General features: G+C 40.7%; 4 protein-coding genes across 6 annotated transcripts; 3 read left to right on the forward strand and 1 right to left on the reverse strand.

Annotated features, from left to right (window-relative positions):
* Window positions 1-1,228: 1,228 nt before the first annotated feature.
* LOC111782731 (tetrahydroberberine oxidase) lies at window positions 1,229-3,997 on the forward strand. Its single transcript, XM_023663524.2, has 2 exons — window positions 1,229-2,131; window positions 2,984-3,997. The coding sequence occupies exons 1-2, from the start codon at window positions 1,255-1,257 to the stop codon at window positions 3,742-3,744; spliced, it is 1,638 nt and encodes a 545-aa protein (XP_023519292.2). The 5' UTR covers window positions 1,229-1,254; the 3' UTR covers window positions 3,745-3,997.
* Window positions 3,998-6,760: 2,763 nt separating this feature from the next.
* On the forward strand, window positions 6,761-9,954 carry LOC111783370 (tetrahydroberberine oxidase-like). Its single transcript, XM_023664296.2, has 2 exons — window positions 6,761-7,865; window positions 9,014-9,954. The coding sequence occupies exons 1-2, from the start codon at window positions 6,989-6,991 to the stop codon at window positions 9,826-9,828; spliced, it is 1,692 nt and encodes a 563-aa protein (XP_023520064.2). The 5' UTR covers window positions 6,761-6,988; the 3' UTR covers window positions 9,829-9,954.
* Window positions 9,955-11,620: 1,666 nt separating this feature from the next.
* LOC111783339 (tetrahydrocannabinolic acid synthase) lies at window positions 11,621-14,813 on the forward strand. The gene is made up of 2 exons (XM_023664266.2): window positions 11,621-12,482; window positions 14,014-14,813. The coding sequence occupies exons 1-2, from the start codon at window positions 11,621-11,623 to the stop codon at window positions 14,745-14,747; spliced, it is 1,596 nt and encodes a 531-aa protein (XP_023520034.2). The 3' UTR covers window positions 14,748-14,813.
* An 872-nt stretch (window positions 14,814-15,685) lies between these two features.
* Window positions 15,686-17,621, reverse strand: LOC111783699 (Sec14p-like phosphatidylinositol transfer family protein). Of its 3 annotated transcripts, none has more exons than XM_023664619.2 (3): window positions 17,535-17,621; window positions 16,497-17,458; window positions 15,686-16,411 (listed from the first exon to the last, which is right to left on the reverse strand). In XM_023664619.2, the coding sequence occupies exons 2-3, from the start codon at window positions 17,442-17,444 to the stop codon at window positions 15,890-15,892; spliced, it is 1,470 nt and encodes a 489-aa protein (XP_023520387.2). In that variant the 5' UTR covers window positions 17,445-17,458; window positions 17,535-17,621; the 3' UTR covers window positions 15,686-15,889. The 3 variants fall into 3 exon arrangements, with proteins under 3 accessions (XP_023520387.2, XP_023520389.2, XP_023520386.2); XM_023664621.2 differs by having other exon boundaries at window positions 17,544-17,601; XM_023664618.2 differs by having other exon boundaries at window positions 17,540-17,595.
* Between the last annotated feature and the right edge of the window lie 106 nt (window positions 17,622-17,727).

Genomic DNA, 17,727 nt, shown 5'->3' on the forward strand with positions numbered 1-17,727 from the left:
TATCACCGTTAGTTTCATGGTCTTAAAATATGTCTGGTATGGAGAGGTTTTTGCACCCTTATGAGTAATGCTTGGTTCTTCTTTCTAACTGACGTGGGATCTTATAATCCACCCCCATTGAGGTCCAGCGTCATTGTTGGCACACCGCCTAATGTTTGGCTCTGATATCATTTGTAATAGCCCAAGTTCACCACTAACAAATATTGTTCGCTTTGGCTCCGTTACGTATTGTTGTCAATCAGACATGTTTTAAAACGGTGAGGCTGACGACGATACGTAACGGGTCAAAGTGGACAATATCCATTAATAGTGGGCTTGGACTCTAGCGTCTTCACTAGCACACCGCTCAATGTCTGACTTTGATACCATTTGTAACAGCTCAAGCCCACCACTAACAAATAATGTCCGCTTTGGCCCGTTACGTATCACCATCAGCCTCACGGTTTTAAAATATGTCTGGTTGACAACGATATGTAATAGGCCAAAACGGATAATATCTGTTAATAGTGAGCTTGAGCTGTTACAATTTTATTCAAATCCTTAGATTAAAAAAAAAAAATACTATAAGAGAGCTCATAGTTTGGTGATTGCTAGTAGCGTTCGATATCACTAGAGCCCGTCAATCTGTCTCCTATTTTTTGGTGACCTAGGTTAGACGAGTAGTGTCCTTGTTAGACGACATGTATTTAGGAACCCGTACCATCAAGTTTGGCCAAGGCCAAATAGGATGGCATGTTGAGGTGACTTGTAAAGCTACTATTGAACGTAGAAACAAGTCGAGAGCTTAGGTTGTAATTCGTAAACATGCCTTGAGAGGGGCAGGAGACTACACGGGTAGTCTAGCTCATGATAGGAGCCACTATCGTGTGTGGAGTAGTCAAGAGTCCTTTGAACAGTCTCGTTGTACTATAAACCCCACTTGAGAGAGGTGAGGGACTAAATGGATAAACCGAACAATTGACAAGTACACGGAATTGCTCCCTCAGATGTTGACCGCGAAAATTAACATTACATAGATGTGTTCTCACAAAGATACTTCCAAAGATAGCACACTTCTTAAACCACACACATGACACAACCCAACCTCACTACATGTGCGAGTCCCTTTGTCAGCTTCTCACAAAAAGTTAAACAATTGCGTGGTAGCCAACCCACCATGCCTCCCCCAATCATTCAATTTTCTCTTCTTTGCTTGCTCCCCAATCATTCATTCTTCTATTAAAATCCTAAACCCATTTGTTTTTCTTCACCACAATGAACATTCCTTCAAGCTTCTTGGCTTTCACCTTTGCTTCCATACTCACTTTAGGAACATGGGAATCTTCAGCCAATGAGGACCTTCACTTTCTCCGCTGCCTTTCTCTTCATTCCCCAAACGGCGATGACTCAATTTCCAACCTCATTTACCCTCAAACCAACTCTTCATTCTCTTCTATTTTGAACTTCTCCCTTCGAAATCTAAGATTCTCCACGCCCACCACCCCCAAGCCGCTTCTCATCGCCACACCCTCACAACCTCTCCATGTCCAAGCCTTAGTTATTTGCTGCAAAGCCCATGGCTTTCAGATTCGAATTCGAAGCGGCGGCCATGACTACGAGGGTCTTTCTTATGTTTCTAACGTCCCCTTTGTGTTAGTGGACTTGGGTGAGTTTAGATCGATAGCCATTGATATTGATAACAACACTGCATGGGTTCAGTCTGGTGCGACTCTTGGCGAGCTGCATTATAGGATTGCTGAGAAGAGCCAAACTCTTGCCTTTCCGGCTGGTGGTTGCCCGACTGTTGGGATCGGAGGACACTCCGGCGGCGGCGGCCATGGTGGGTTGGTTAGGAAGTATGGTCTGGCTGCTGATCATGTGATTGATGCCATTTTGGTTGATGCAAATGGGAAGGTTTTGGATAGAAAATTAATGGGGGAGGATTTGTTTTGGGCGATTAGAGGCGGTGGAGGTGGTAGCTTTGGGATTGTTTTGTCGTGGAAGATAAGGTTGGTTTCAATTCCTCCAATTGTGACAGTTTTTACGGTTAATAGGGAATTGGATGAGGATACTCTTAAGTTGATCCATAGGTGGCAATATGTTGCAAGCAAAGTGGATGAGAATCTGTTTATTGGTATCACATTGAGCACTGGTATGGTAATACTATCATTATAAATTTCATTCTTACATCTGTTGGAGAGGGGAACGAAACATTCTTTATAAAGGTGTGAAAACCTCTCATAGTAGACGTGTTTTAAAAACCTTTAGAGGAAGCGGGACTTGAGTTGTCACAAATGGTATCAGAGCCAGACACCGGGTGGTGTGCTAGCAAGGACGCTGGGCTCCGGAGGGGGTGGATTGTGAGATCCCACCTCGGTGGAGAGGGAAATGAAACATTCTTTATAAGGGTGTGGAAACCTCTCCCTAGTAGATGCGTTTTAAAAACCCCTCGGTAGGCTTGGACTGTTACAAATGGTATCAAAGCCAGACACTGGGTGGTGTGCCAGCGAGGACACTGAGCCCCAAAGGGGTGGGTTGTGAGATCCTACATCGGTTGGAGAGGGGAACAAAACATTCTTTGTAAGAGTGTGGAAACCTCTCCCTAAAAAACGTGTTTTAAAAACCTCGAAGGGAAGCCCGAAAGGGAAAACCCAATGAGAACAACATCTGCTAGCAGTGAGCTTAGGTTGCTACAAATGATATCAGAGTCAAACGCCGAGCGGTGTGCCAGCAAGGACGCTGGGCCCCGAAGAGGGGTGGATTGTAAGGTCCCACCTTAGTTGGAGAAGAGAATGAAACATTCCCACATCTCGTAACATACACGTTTTAAAAACCTTGAGGAGAAGTTCAAATAAGATAATATCTACTAGTGGTAGGCTTGGGATTACAGTACTAGAGGAAAAACGGTTTATAAATTTGTCAAGTTATATCAATTATCGAACCATTGAGCCTCTTAGCAAACAAGTTAAGGAAGTCCTAAACCCGAATTTTTTGTTTCAAACAGGTCCTAACACGAAAGAAAGACGAAGAACAAGAACAAGAACAAGAACAGTGAATGCATCATTCTTTTCTCTATTTCTTGGCAAAGCCAACGATCTTCTTTCCATCATGCAACAAAGCTTCCCAGAGCTAGAATTAGCAAAAGAAGATTGCAAAGAAACGAGCTGGATTGAATCCAACCTCATTTTAGCAGGCTTTACAAACGGAGAGTCCTTAGAAGAAGCTCTCCTCAAAAGAAGCACCACACCATCCTTCATTGGAGCCTACAAAGTTAAATCAGATTATGTGAAGGAACCCATCTCACAAACTGGCTTACAAGGGGTTTGGCACATGCTAAGAACCACAGCCATTGACTCAGCTTCAATTGTGTTGCTCCCTTATGGAGGAAAAATGAATGAAATTTCTGAGTTGGAAATTCCATACCCACATAGAGCTGGTTATGTATTCAAAATTGGATACTTTATTGTGTGGAAAGAGCGAGGAGTTGATGCAGCTGAGAAGCACTTGAATTGGAGTAGAGAAGTTTATGATTACATGGCTCCTTTTGTATCCAAGTCTACAAGATGTGCATATGTGAATTATAGAGACCTTGATCTTGGAAGGAATAATGAGTTTGGGAAAGGTAGGAGCTATAAGGAAGCAAGCATTTGGGGAGTGAAGTATTTTGGGAACAATTTCAAGAGATTAGTGCAAGTCAAAACTAGGGTTGATCCTTATGATTTCTTCAAGCACGAGCAAAGCATTCCCTCTTATGTTCTTTACTAGGTGGTGAAAACTGAGGCTGATATGCTTGGCTATTCAAGTGGTGCTATGATCTATTAAGATTGCTATCATCATGAGATGGTAAGAATGTTGAATTTAGTACTCATTCTATTAGGCAACTTTCAATAGCACTATGTTGAGAATTTTATGAACATAGAAGAAGAAATTAGACATAAAGTTATGTTCACCCACAATCGTCGATCTCGATTGGAATGTCAATGATTTCAAGGCAACGAGGCAATAAACTCATTGGTCTTCCCAAATTGTGTAAGTTCGAATGAGAGCTTTTGTTTAGAATTTATGAATTTATAGGTCAAAGATCTTGACTCAAAAACCCGTTTTTAATTATGAAAAATTAAGGTAGCGTTGAGACATTACGACTGAAAAACATCTTCATGCATGTTTCAAGAGTGGAACGATATTAAGTGTGATATTATAACATTGAGCTGATAGAGTGCCTTATCTGATGAACTATTCAGGGGTTTTACTCTAGGCTCTAGGAGGTTCGAGTCTAGTCTCTATTGCTCTCTGAGTATTTGGGGTGTCTAAAAGTTTCGAGCAGATCTTTGATCTAAATTTTACCCCTAAGAGTCTATATAAGTTTTCAAACTTTTGTATTCTTTAACATACAAAGCAGGCTTTGCCTATGCAGCGTAATGACCAACGTCTTGAGTGGAAAGGGTAGGTCTTTACCTTTGCCTAGTTGCCTCGATGCATTTCCCTAACCTGCCTAGGTCTAGCTCAACAGTATTGTTACTAGAGTGGAAAGGGTAGCGGAAACTCTAAGAGCATTGTTCTTACTGCAAATAGCATGGAGAGGTACCTTAGTCTTTTTTGGATGCTACGAAGATCTACTAGGTTCTCAGAGGCATCTAGACAATTTATTCTAATCTTGCGTTTCCAGAACACTTGGCACTAGCTTTCTAGGGCTAATCTAATCTCTAGGTACACTCAGGTCTAGACCTCTAATCGTTGCTCACAATTCTAGAGTGCACGGTTTACTAAAAATGCCGTGACCTAAGTCAACATGTAAATTGCTTTAGCTGTAGCACCCTTTAATCTTAACTTGGCTCACTCATGCATGCTTGTTAGCGAGATATTCCTATCAATTGCCTAAAGCATAAAAGGCATATACTAGGTATCACCTTAGTCATCTCTAGGTGTTGAGAAGATCTTCTAGACCTTTAAGGCGGCTAGGTAATTTAATGCAACTTTCGACTCTAGGGTACTATGTTCTAACTTCTCGAGTCTTTCTTAGTCTCGAAGCACTAGAGTCAAACAATTTGAAAGTTTGATATGTCAGAATTATGCGATTTTAACTATTAATGTATAACGTATCGTAGGTAAGTAGAATTTTTTAAAATAATTAAAAATACAACTCGACAATCCGAACGAACCCAACCCTAAAGTAACATTAAAAGTAGAGGGGTTGTGAACTCTATTTAGATTGTTCTGTCACCAACTCGAAATTTTAAATTTGTCCAAAATATTTTTCTAACCCAAACCAACCCAACCCGTATCAAGGTTACTTTTCAGTCTATGAAAAAATAATTCAAAATTTATCAAACAATTTCAGTCGATATATAATTCTACAAAACTCTAAACCAACTTAAGCTTCGAAAATCACTTTAGTGGATCTTTCCCAATTCCACGAACTAAACTCGTTCATCTGCACATCTCAACTGAACCAAACAGCTTATAGCCGTATTCTCATTATAGCCGATAACGATGTTCCTCTTGGTTAAATATTTCTTTTTCGATTCATCTCTAGAGTTAAATATATCATTCAAGAATTATTTTTGATCAAATCCGTAGAAATCAATGAAAAAAAAATGGAAAATCTCTTATAATACACCAAATCTGGCTCGATTAGTGATAGAGTGAATAGATCTGTCATTTCTTGAAATCTCTCTTTTGATTCAAAATTGTGGTGTAACTGGTGGAGAGAGCCGAGACTCTCGTTTTTTCTTCTCATGTAAATTATTTATTTATTATTTTAGAAAATAAATTCCTTAGTATAGGTTTGACAAATCTCGTTGTTTCAACAACCAAATGCATGAGAAATAGCCAAAATGAAAAAAAAATTAATAAAACTTATGAATAATTAAAATAATTACCAATCTTTTATCATAAACTAAAATAATGATGCCCTAAAACGGTATCAGAGTCATGCTCTAAAACGCCCTAAAACTTAGTCACTCTAAAAGAAAATGAGTCAAGCCTCGATTAAGGGGAGGCTAACGTCAAAATGTTATAATATAATTGAATCTTATGGAATTATGGACAAATAATTTAAAAAAATGGTTAGTTGAGATATCAAATTTCTTTTTAAATTTTTTTTTTAATCAAAAGATTTGTTTGAATATATTATCTTTCCAACCTAAGATTCTATTTTTTCTTTTCTTTTTTTAAATAATTAATTTTAACTTTTTGGCCAATAATGGTTAATTAATTAAGTGATGAATATTTTATTAATTAAGCTATTACAATAGAAGTCACGTATAGACAAGAGCAATAATGATTCAAAATAATTATATCAATTATGCATAATTAATTCATAATATTTATAGTCCTTTCCATTTATAATTCAGATTCAACATTTGATGATCTCGACATTCTTCTACATCCCTTTCGTCATGACCACGTTACCTACTTGACTTGTCTCGAAGTGCTTTTAAAAGTAAAAAACACGAGCCATTTCAACATGTTTTATCCTCACGTGTTGTAGTAAAACACTCGACATAAGATTTCTCCGAGCTAAGTAGGCACAAGCCAATCTTAGCGCTGATCTTTCTCCTTTCCCTACACCTAATTGAACGGATGGATCTTTCTCCTTTGCCTATCGGTCTCGCTCCGGAACCTATTCTTTCAGGTCAAGCTCACTCTTTGACTCTCCTGTAAGCAAATGAAAGGATGTCGAAAGATTAATGATCAGTGAAAGAATCAATAGATTCAGAAGGGAATGAGGTTAGAAAGATCAGCAGCTTGCCCTTCTCCTTCTCGCGAGCTTAGGGGCCCCTTCCTAGCTTGCTCCGCTCCTGAACTCCGGCTCCTGAACTCAATCACTACTTCCTTCATTTGTCTTTTAATCATATTCTTAAAATCTCTCTCATTTGAATGTAATATCGGTTCGTTCATGTATTTGTGTTTCACTTGAGCTTCCTCGTTGATTATCTCCGAACCATATCGTACTCGGAAACCACTATAAAAAGTAAAGCTTTCAAGCACAAAAACCTCCAACCTAGCCATGAAATCTTCTCCATTAACCCTTCTTTCACTTACCTTCATTGTTCTATGTTCATCTTCCTTATGGGGTGCACCTTCTTCCAACCAAAACAAGGACTTTATTCAATGTCTTCTCCATCATTCTCCAGACACTCACTCCATAACCAAGCTTGTTTACACTCCCATCAACGCCTCATATTCATCTCTCTTGAATTTCTCCATTAAAAACCTTAGATTTTCAACGCCCAAAACCCCAAAGCCACTTGCAATCATAACCCCATCAAACATTCCCCACATTCAAGCAGCCATCATATGCTCCAAATCCCATGGCCTTCAAATCCGTATTCGAAGTGGCGGCCATGACCTCGAGGGTCTTTCTTATGTCGCCCATGTCCCTTTCATCGTCGTCGATTTGATTAATTTGAGCTCGGTCGAGGTCGATGTCGAGAAAAATACTGCATGGGTTCAGTCCGGGGCGAGTCTTGGTGAACTTTACTATAGAATTGCGGAGAAAAGTCGGACGTTGGCGTTTCCGGCAGGGCTTTGTCCGACGGTTGGTGTTGGTGGGCAGTTTAGTGGCGGTGGGTATGGGATGTTGATGAGGAAATATGGACTTGCGGCGGATAATGTGGTGGATGCTTACTTGGTTGATGGTAATGGGGAGTTTTTTGATAGAGAGAGGATGGGGGAGGAGTTGTTTTGGGGTATTAGAGGCGGCGGTGGAGGGAGCTTTGGGGTTGTTGTGGCGTGGAAGGTGAAGCTGGTACCGGTTCCGGCGACTGTAACGGTTTGTGCAACTAGCAAGAGTTTGGTGGATGGTGCAATTAACCTCATTGATAAGTGGCAATATGTGGCTGACAAATTGGATGAAAATTTATTCCTTGGCATCATTTTGGCTGGTATTGTTTCATCGTTTGATTGAGTTGAGTTTGTGTATATTTTTCTTGTTTATTGATGTAACGACCTAAAGCAACGGCTCGTAGATATTGTCATTTTTGGGCTTTTATTTCGAGCTTCTACTCAAGATTTTTAAAATGTGTCTCTTAGGAAAGGTTTTCATACCCTTCTAAAAAATGATTTGTTCCCCCAGATCTCACAATCCACCTTGGGTCGTTACAAATGATAACAGAGCTAGACACTGGGCGCCAATGAGGAGGCTGAATCCCGAAGAGAGTGGACATGAGGCAGTGTGCCAGTAAGAATGCTGGAGCCTCGTAGGGTGTGGATTGAGAGGTCCCACATTGATTAAAGAAGGGAATGAGTGCCAACGAGGACGATGGTCTCGAAAGGGGGTGGATTGTGAGATCCTACATCAGTTAATGAGGAAAACGAATCATTCTTTACAAGGGTGAGGATGAGCCTCGAAGGGGGTAGACACGAGGCGGTGTGCCATCAAGAACGCTGGCCTCGAAGGATGTGGATTGACTGGAGAAGGGAACGAGTGCCAGCGAGGACGATGGTCTCGAAAGGGGGTGGATTGTGAGATCCCACATTAGTTAGAGAGGAGAACAAATAATTCTTTATAAGGGTGAGGTTGTGCCTCGAAGGGGGTGGACACGAGGCGGTGTGCCAGCAAGAACACTGGCCCTAGAGGGTGTGGATTAGGGGGTCCCACATCGATTGGAGAAGGGAATGAGGGCCAGCGAGAACGCTGGATCTCGAAGACGGTGAATTGTGAGATCCCATATCGGTTAGGGAAGAGAACGAATCATTATGTACAAGGATAAGGCTAAGCCCCGAAGGAAGATGGACACGAGGCAGTATGCCAGCAAAAACGCTGGGCCTCGAAGAACGTAGATTGGGGGTCCCACATCGATTAGAGAAAAAAAACGAGTGCCAGCGAAGACATTGGGCATTGAAAATGGGTGGATTGTGAGATCCCACATCGATTGAGGGAGGAGAACGAATCATTCTTTATAAGGGTGTGGAAACCTCTCCCTACCAAACACATTTTAGCCCGAAAGAAAAAGTTCAAATAAGACAATATCTGGTAGCGGTAGCCTAGTGTCATTACAATTGACGATTTGAGCTCAATTCTCGATGATAGGAGGAGGCAAAACAAACCCATTAGCTATATTCTTCTCCTTGTTTCTCGGAAAGGCAGACGAGCTCGTGACAATACTAAACAACGCGTTTCCGGAACTGGGTTTATCAAAAGGAGACTGCATAGAAACGAGCTGGATAGAAGCAGCCCTTATAGCAGCCAACGGGTTCCAAACAGGCGAGGTCTTAGAAGCCCTGCTCAATAGATCAGCCCTGATACCACCAATCAACAGCGGCAGAAGCAAAACCAAATCCGACTATGTCAAGCAGCCCATGACTAGAACAGCAATCGAGGGCATGTGGAACAGATCAAAATCTCAAGAAATAGAAAGGGCAAGCCTTGTATTCATCCCATATGGAGGAAAAATGAGTGAAATTTCAGACTCAGAAATTCCCTTCCCACATAGAGCTGGAAATCGATACGAGATCGATTACATTGTCGGGTGGGACGAGCAAGGCGTGGAAGCAGAGAAAAGACACTTGAATTGGATGCGAGAGCTTTACAGCTACATGGCTCCTTTTGTGTCGAATTCGCCAAGGGCTGCATATGTCAATTGTAGAGACCTTGACATTGGATCAAATGACATGTATGGACGAACAAGCTACGAGCGAGCACGAGTTTGGGGTTTGAAGTATTTTGGCAACAATTTTGATAGGTTGGTGCATGTCAAGACTAAAGTGGATCCTTATGATTTCTTTAGGCATGAACAAAGCATACCCACTCTTTCCCCCACTCAAGAATTTAGCAAAATAGTTGAACAATGTGATGTTTTGTTTTACATTTATTCTAAACTATGCCCCCAACGACCGCTAGGCTAAATGGGTCGATGAAAGTGGAAATATTATTAGAAATAAAGCTAGATTTGTAGCTCGAGAGGAATGTATTGACACTGTAAAGAATTTCGCTCGTTACTGATTAAAAGCTAATAAAAAAACTTGAAAGAACCGAAAGTCACTACATATACCAACAAGTTGCATCTTCCTTTTCAGTGCCTTAATTATAGGAGTTTCATAGTTAAGCGTATTTTGCTGGGAGCAAGCATGCGGGAAGGACTCGTATTGGTCCGTGAGAATAGTCTTTACTCTTAGAAGCGAGAAATGAGTAAGATAACCAAGTTGCATGGGAATGTTGGGATCATCAAGTGTCAAATCCTTATCTAAATCCTAGGTACGAGGCGTTACAAAGTTCTTTTTTTGGAATGATTTTGAAATGGGTAAACTTAATACTATTCTTCTCAATAAGACTACGAAAACAATATATTTTTAGTGCAAATATATATGGATGATATTATATTTGATTGCACTAATCCTTTTTCGTGTGAGGAATTTTCTAAGTATATTTCTAATAAATTTGACATGATCGATCTTAGTTGTGAAGTGATTTGAATCTCAATCAAGTGTTCTTGCCTTGAGATATTTGATCAACAAGTTAATTCGAATTTTACTTTTCCTTTGAGTGATTTCTTATCATTAAGGCTAAGTGTTCTTACCTTTTCTTTAACCAAGGCTAAATTTCTTTGCAAATTTTTATAATTTAGGTTGCATGTTTAGAATCATTCAAACTTGACATGATCGATTTGTCTGTGGAGTGATTCAAATCTCAAACAAGTGTTCTTGCTTAGAATATTCGATCGATTGAATCTCACTTCCTTATAGTGATATCTTATCAATATATCCTACGTTCTTTGTTTTAGGTGAGTGATTATCCTAAAGCTCCTCCCTTAGCTATCCACTAAACTAATCAAGAGGCTAATGTGTTTTTAAAATAAATCTATTTTCCTTATTTTTCTCAAAATTTAGTGTCACAAGTGTAATCACTCACACCCTTTTTTTCATTCTCAAACATAGTTGAAATATTGGGTCGTTGTGGTTAAACTATGCTGTGTAGATCACTACACAATTTTTTATGGGAATCACTGACCCTCTTTATTAAAATCAATCGAAGAGAAACCTTAATAGTGTGGGAGGATATTTATAGTAGAGATCAGACAATTCATTTCTAAAATATCTAATCATTTATTCGAGAAATAAGTAAATAATTTTTTTAAAATACATAGACAATGAGCTCATATAATTATTGGAACAGTGATAGTATTTTAACATGTTCGGGTCCCTCTAACCTATATTATCTTGTAACTCTCGAAAAGAATCCACCCACAACCACAAATGAAGTTGTTAGAAATGATTACAAATAAACAAAGATTTGTTCTAAAAAAAAAAGCATAGATCTTGTCATGTTTTTTTTTTTTTTTTTTAACCCACTCCTTTTATTGGCTTTATCAAGGGGCATAAGAGCATTACTCCATTTCCACTCATCAACTACCAAAAAAAAAAAAAAACCACTATTGAATGTCTAAAATGCACGAAAAAATGTCTGCCACTATGATGAACGCTTTGTATATACTATCTTCATGTTCACCTACTACTTCAACTCACAAACGTGATGATGAACCATTTGACTTATATAAAAAATTATAAACAATTTGACTTGTATAAAAAATGAAGAACAATTTGACTTACGATTAAAAAGAAAATAAACAAATAAACAAAAATTTCTTCTATAAAAAACACTATAAATATGACATTTTGAGTTTCTAAAATGCACGTAAAAATGTCTGCTACCGTAATGAACGCCTTGTTTATTCTATCTTCATTTTCCGTCTTATGGGTAGCTGGTTTAGCTCACAAACACGAACATTTTCTTCAATGTCTCTCTATACACTCTAGAGACATTTCTAAGCTCATATACACTCCAATCAATTCCTCTTATTCTTCCCTTTTGAGCTCCTATGTTCTAAACCCTAGAGTCTTCACTCCCGCGACCCCAAACCCTCATGTCATCATCAAACCATCGCACCTTTCCCACATTCAAGCTGCCGTGGTTTGTTCCAAAAGCCATGGCTTCCAAATCCGAACACGAAGCAGCGGGCACGACGCCGAGGGTCTTTCTTACATCTCCCACCACCTCCCATTTATCGTCGTTGACCTGAAAAATCTCAACTCCATCGCGGTTGACATCGAGAACAACACTGCATGGGTTCAGTCTGGTGCAACCATAGGTGAGGTCTATTACGAAATTGCTAAGAAAAGTCGAACGCTCGCATTTCCAGCTGGTGTTTGCCCCACGGTGGGGTTTGGTGGGCACTTGAGTGGCGGTGGCTATGGGTGGTTGATGAGAAAATATGGGCTTGCGGCGGATAATGTGGTGGATGCTTACTTGGTGGATGCTTATGGGAAGGTTTTGGATAGGGAGGCGATGGGGGAGGACTTGTTTTGGGCCATTAGAGGCGGCGGTGGAGGGAGCTTTGGGATCGTTGTGGGGTGGAAGGTGAAGCTGGTTGCTGTTCCAGCCATTGTGACAACTTGTCAGCTGGAGAAGAACTTGGACGGATATGCAAAGAAGCTTGTATATCAATGGCAATATGTTGCCAATAAAATGGATGAAAATCTACTACTTGGCGTCAACTTGACTGGTAATTTGCCTTTTACTACTTAGAACTAATCGATCTAATCATTGAATTTAATTTTTTCGATTGAGTTATGGTTTCACGAGGATGTCGAGTTCACCCCGGGAGCTAAGACTCCGAGGGGAACCGCCTTGAATTGGGTAGTGAAGCTTGTTTGAATGGAGAATAGGGAAGAAGTGGGGAGAGATTTTTATGTGTTACGTGATGGGTCGAGGTGAAGATTATATCTCTCGTGTCTAACCCCACTGAAATCCCTGCTCTGCCCCACCACGTCTTACCTGGATCCTCTCAAGGTTTTTAAAATGTATCGGCTAGAGAGAGGTTTCCACACCCTTATAAAAAAAAGTTTCGTTCTCATCCCCAACTGACGTGTGATCTCAGTCTTACCTGGATCCTCTCAAGGTTTTTAAAATGCATATGCTAGGAAGAGGTTTCCACACCCTTATAAAAAAAAAGTTTCGTTCTCCTCCCCAACTGACGTGGGATCTCACAATCCACCCCTCTTCAGGGCACAGTGTCGTTACTAGCACGCGTTCCCTCCTCCAATCGATGTGGGACCCCCAATCTACCCCCTTCGGAGGGGATGGGGGGCCAGCGTTCTCGCTGGCACTCAGCTTTCTTCTCCAATCGATGTGGAACTCCCCAATTCACCTCCCCCCCAGGGTCCAGCGTTCTTACTAACACACTGCCTCGTGTTCATGTTAGGGAGAGGTTTTCACACCCTTATAAAAGATACTTCATTCTCCTCCCCAACCGATGTGGGATCTCACAATCCACCCTCCTTCGGGGCCCAGCGTCCTCACTAGCACTCGTTCCCTTCTCCAATTGATGTGAGACACCCCAATCCACCCCCTTTCGGAGTCCAGCGTCCTTGCTCGCACACCGCCTCGTGTCCACCTCCTTTCGAGGCTCAACCTCCTCGTTGGCACATCACCCACGCTGGCACTCGTTTCCTTCTCCAATCAATGTGGGACACCCCAATCCACTCCCCTTCGAAGCCTAGCGTCTTTGTTGGCACACCATTTTGTGGCCACCCCCCTTCAGGGCTCAACCTCCTTGCTGACACATCACCAAGTATTGGGCTCTGATACCATTTGTAACGACCGAAGCCCATCGCTAGTAAATATTGTCCTTTTTAGGTTTTCTCTTTTGAGCTTCCCCTCAAGATTTTTAAAACGTGTCTACTAGATATAAGTTTCCACACCCTTACTGTGATATCTCATGTTGGTTGGGGTGGAGAACGGAACACCCTTATAAGCTTATAAGGGTGTGGAAACCTTTCCCTAACAGAAGTATTTTAAAAACCTTGAAGGGAAGCCCGCAATGGAAAGTCCAAAGAGGATAATATCTGCTAGTGGTGTACTTGGGTCGTTACAGTTATAAAAAATGTTTCGTTTTCCTTCCCGACTAAGATAGGATCTCACAAACACGAGAGTAGAGATTTTAACATAAAAGCCTTGGAAGCAATCATATCCCATAATCCTTCACAAAAATCATTACACAATGTTTGAATTTAAACTCAAGTTCTTGATGATAGGTGGGAATCCAACTGAAGGAGCAAAACCAAATCACAAGGCAACATTCTTCTCTTTATTTCTTGGAAACTCACACCAACTCATTGCAACCATGAACACAACATTCCCTCAATTGGGGTTAACAAACAACGATTGCCAACAAACAAGCTGGATACAATCAACCCTCCTTGCAGCAGGCTTCACAAACAGAGACCCCTTGGAATTCTTGCTAACCAAAACATCATTCAACACCGTCGCCTACAAAATCAAATCCGACTACGTCAACAAACCCATCTCCAAGCATGCATTCAAGGGGATTTGGGACAGATTAAAGTCCCCAAAAATGGAATCTGCACAGCTTTTGTTGTTCCCTTATGGTGGAAGAATGAGCCAAATTCCTACGTGGGAGACTCCTTTTTCACATAGAGCTGAGTTTATGTACAAAATCTCGTACGTTGTGGGGTGGGCAGGGCAAAGCATGGAGGCAAATGAGAGGAATTTGAATTGGGTTCGAGAATTTTATGAGTACATGAGTCCTTTTGTTTCGAACTCACCCAGGGCTGCCTATGTTAATTACAGAGATCTTGACATTGGAATGAACAATGAGTATGGTAGCACGAGCTACGAGGAAGCTCGTGTTTGGGGGGAAATGTACTTTGGGGATAATTTCAAGAGGCTTGTGCGTGTTAAGAACAAGGTTGATCCTTTAAATTTCTTTAGGCATGAACAGAGTGTGCCTCCTCTCGCACTGTCATAGGCTTAATTGTCCCGTTTGTATGGAAGAATAAGAGTTTGTGAGAAGTTTTTGTTGTGTTTTGATGTATGACTTGCTTTTGAATCGACTCATTGGTCCTTGATTTAACGAAAACATAAGCTTAGTGGTAGATGGATGTCTGGGATTCGGAATCCGGATTCAACCCTGATGACTTCGATATCCTCCTACGATATAGTCACGTTACTTATAGATTATATGTAATGACTCATGCCCAGGATTCAGAATTTGGATTCAACCCAGATGATCTCAGTATTCTCCTGCGATATAGTCATGTTACCTATAGATTATATGTAACAACTCATGCCCAGGATTCGGAATTCAGATTCAACCCTGATGACCTTGGTATTCTCCTGCGGTATAATCACGTTACTTATAGATTATATGTAACGACTCATGCTCAGGATTCGAGAATGAGAAAGAGTCTATCAAGCTTTATGGGTCCGAGAATGAGAAATAAATTACAAAATAACATATCTATTCAAGAATTGACTCAAGATTTTTGTGTCCCTTTTGACTAAGATACGAAAAGGTTGAACCTAGCTAACTACGGGATCTCCAGGTTGGGGTCATTGTAAATATATCCTTTCGATCAATGGCTCACACCACCGGCAGTCGAGCTATCGGCTCAATTTCCTTTTGGTCAATGGCTCACACCTCGACCAAGATGTCGAGCTATTGACTCAATTTCCTTCCTCCTTCGAGCTTGATTGGATCTTGGGCCTTATGTCTTTCTTAAGTCATAATAGCATTTGAGCCTCGACCTATATCGATGCCAAGGCAAGATGATGTTGAGCGAGCTATTGGCTCAATTTCCTTCTTCCTTTCGGCTTAATCGAGTTCTTGGGTCTCTTTTGCCATTCTCGAGTCTGAACCCTATTCGAACCCTTTTTTACCTCGATTTATTAGAACAAAGAATCAAATAACACAAAACTCTAACGAAAATTATTCATTAGAACAAAGAATCAAGAACAAATAAATAATAATACATAAACTCCTGTAAGAACACAACAAAAGAACTTCAAACAAATATAAGATCACAAGAATTATCCTGCAAAAGAATGCTCTCTCTCTCTCAAATCTCTATAAATAAAATTTGTATGAACACACAACACAACCAAGAACAATCACTCGATCTTCTTCGTCTTGAATCGATACAAAACCCTCTTCTTCTTGTTCGAAACATTCTCCACTGTCAGCACAATCTTCCCTGCCTCACTGTTCCTAAAACTGTTCCTCACCGGTTCTTCACTGCCACTCATCTTCTTCCCCTTCTGCACAATAATCGTGTACGACCCTTCATCCGACGGCACAAACTCCTCTTTATAATTCACTTCCCAACCCACCACCGTCAGATCCCAGGTCACTTGGCTCTCCCCCTGACCTGCCGGAATTTCAATGGACGCCGTCGACCCTGCCTTCAGGTTCAGCTCTGAAACGCCGCTGTCTTCTGGGGTGAACTCGCCGTCGTTTTCTCTCTTGAAACCGCCGTATTGGACGGGGATTTCCTCTGCTGGAATGTACTTTAAAAGGGTTTCGGTTACTTTTGCTGGTCGAGCTACTACGATCTTGCTCTTGGTTCTTTGAGTTAAGAATGGCGAAAGCAGAGCGTTTAATGCGTAGTACCAAAATGGAACATTGATGAATATCTGGAATTCCAATAAGAACACAATAAGAACAAATTCAAACTTGAACTGCTAATGAAAATCTCTGTAAAATGATATCGAAACTTACATTCTTGGCGACAAATTCAGGGTAATTGTCCTGTAAAATTGCGACGGCTTTCTTGGTGGCGATTCTGAGCTCTTTCTTAACGGGTCCAGGGGAGTTCTTCAAATCGTTAATCTGAAGCAGAGAAGAAACCCCACCAGGTTTCAGATCGAGCTTTTGAATTCCTTTCTCCATAACTTGGAATCTCCATCTTAAGAACTGCTCTGTTTTCTCCTCTGTTCCGAATGTTTTCTGGTAAAGATCTTCGTTTTCGAAAACTCCGAAGACATTGTAGCAAACTGGGTGTCCTTCACGATCGACGCCGTTCATGAGCGCTGCAGAATCCAAATCGGAGGGGAATTCCTCTTTCAAGATGGAATCGATGTTGGATTTCTTCCGCCATGAAAGGGTTTTTTGAAGCATTTCGTATGCTTCATTCACTTTGAATTCTCTTGCTCTTAAGAACTTCAAGAGTATCACATCAGTGGCCTCTGTTCCTTTGCTTGGTAACAGAGGAACCCCCCAAAGAGAAACTTCCATTATCTCCTCGTTGATTTTCTGGGTTTGTTCTTCGTTGTTCTTCTCCTCTGGTTTTTGCTCTGTTTCTTCAATGGATTTCTCTGTTTCTTCAATGGATTGCTCTGTTTCTTTAATGGGTTGCTCTGTTTCTTTCTCCTTTTTAATGGGTTCATCTTCTTTGAAGAGATTATTCCCAAGAATGGCTTCTTCGAGTTTGGATTTAAGTTCAGCCAAAGCTTTCTTCTCGAATTCCTTCAAATCAGAGAGATGGTTGCTTTCTTCTTTGTAAGAAGAGCTCTTATCAATGGCGGATGGCTTCAACGCTTCATCTTCAACAGTCTTCACAGCGCTTTTTTCTTCCTTTTCCTCTTCAATAACAACCTTCTTCGGCTCATCTGGAACCTCCACAGCCGCCATTGAAGCACCTTCAAGCTTAACAACCTCCACAGTCATGGCGGATAATCAAACTGCAAACCAAATCCAAAACAAAATTAACAAAACAGAGTAAAAAAAACAACAAATTAAAAGAACAAAAACGATTACCTTACCCACTTCGAATCAAAATTCTCTCTACACTGAAGAAGAGGATTGATTGATTAGGTTATGAATTGATGAATTGGAGACGATGAAGTTGCAACGGTTATATATGAAATTAATTTAATTTTAATTATTTAAAAAAATTAAAAGACAAAATTAAGAGTGCCCCACCAACGGTCACATACCTGTATCCAACGCA

This window comes from Cucurbita pepo, chromosome 20, assembly GCF_057944985.1.
Source record: "Cucurbita pepo subsp. pepo isolate OVF chromosome 20, ASM5794498v1, whole genome shotgun sequence".
Lineage (NCBI taxonomy): Eukaryota > Viridiplantae > Streptophyta > Magnoliopsida > Cucurbitales > Cucurbitaceae > Cucurbita > Cucurbita pepo.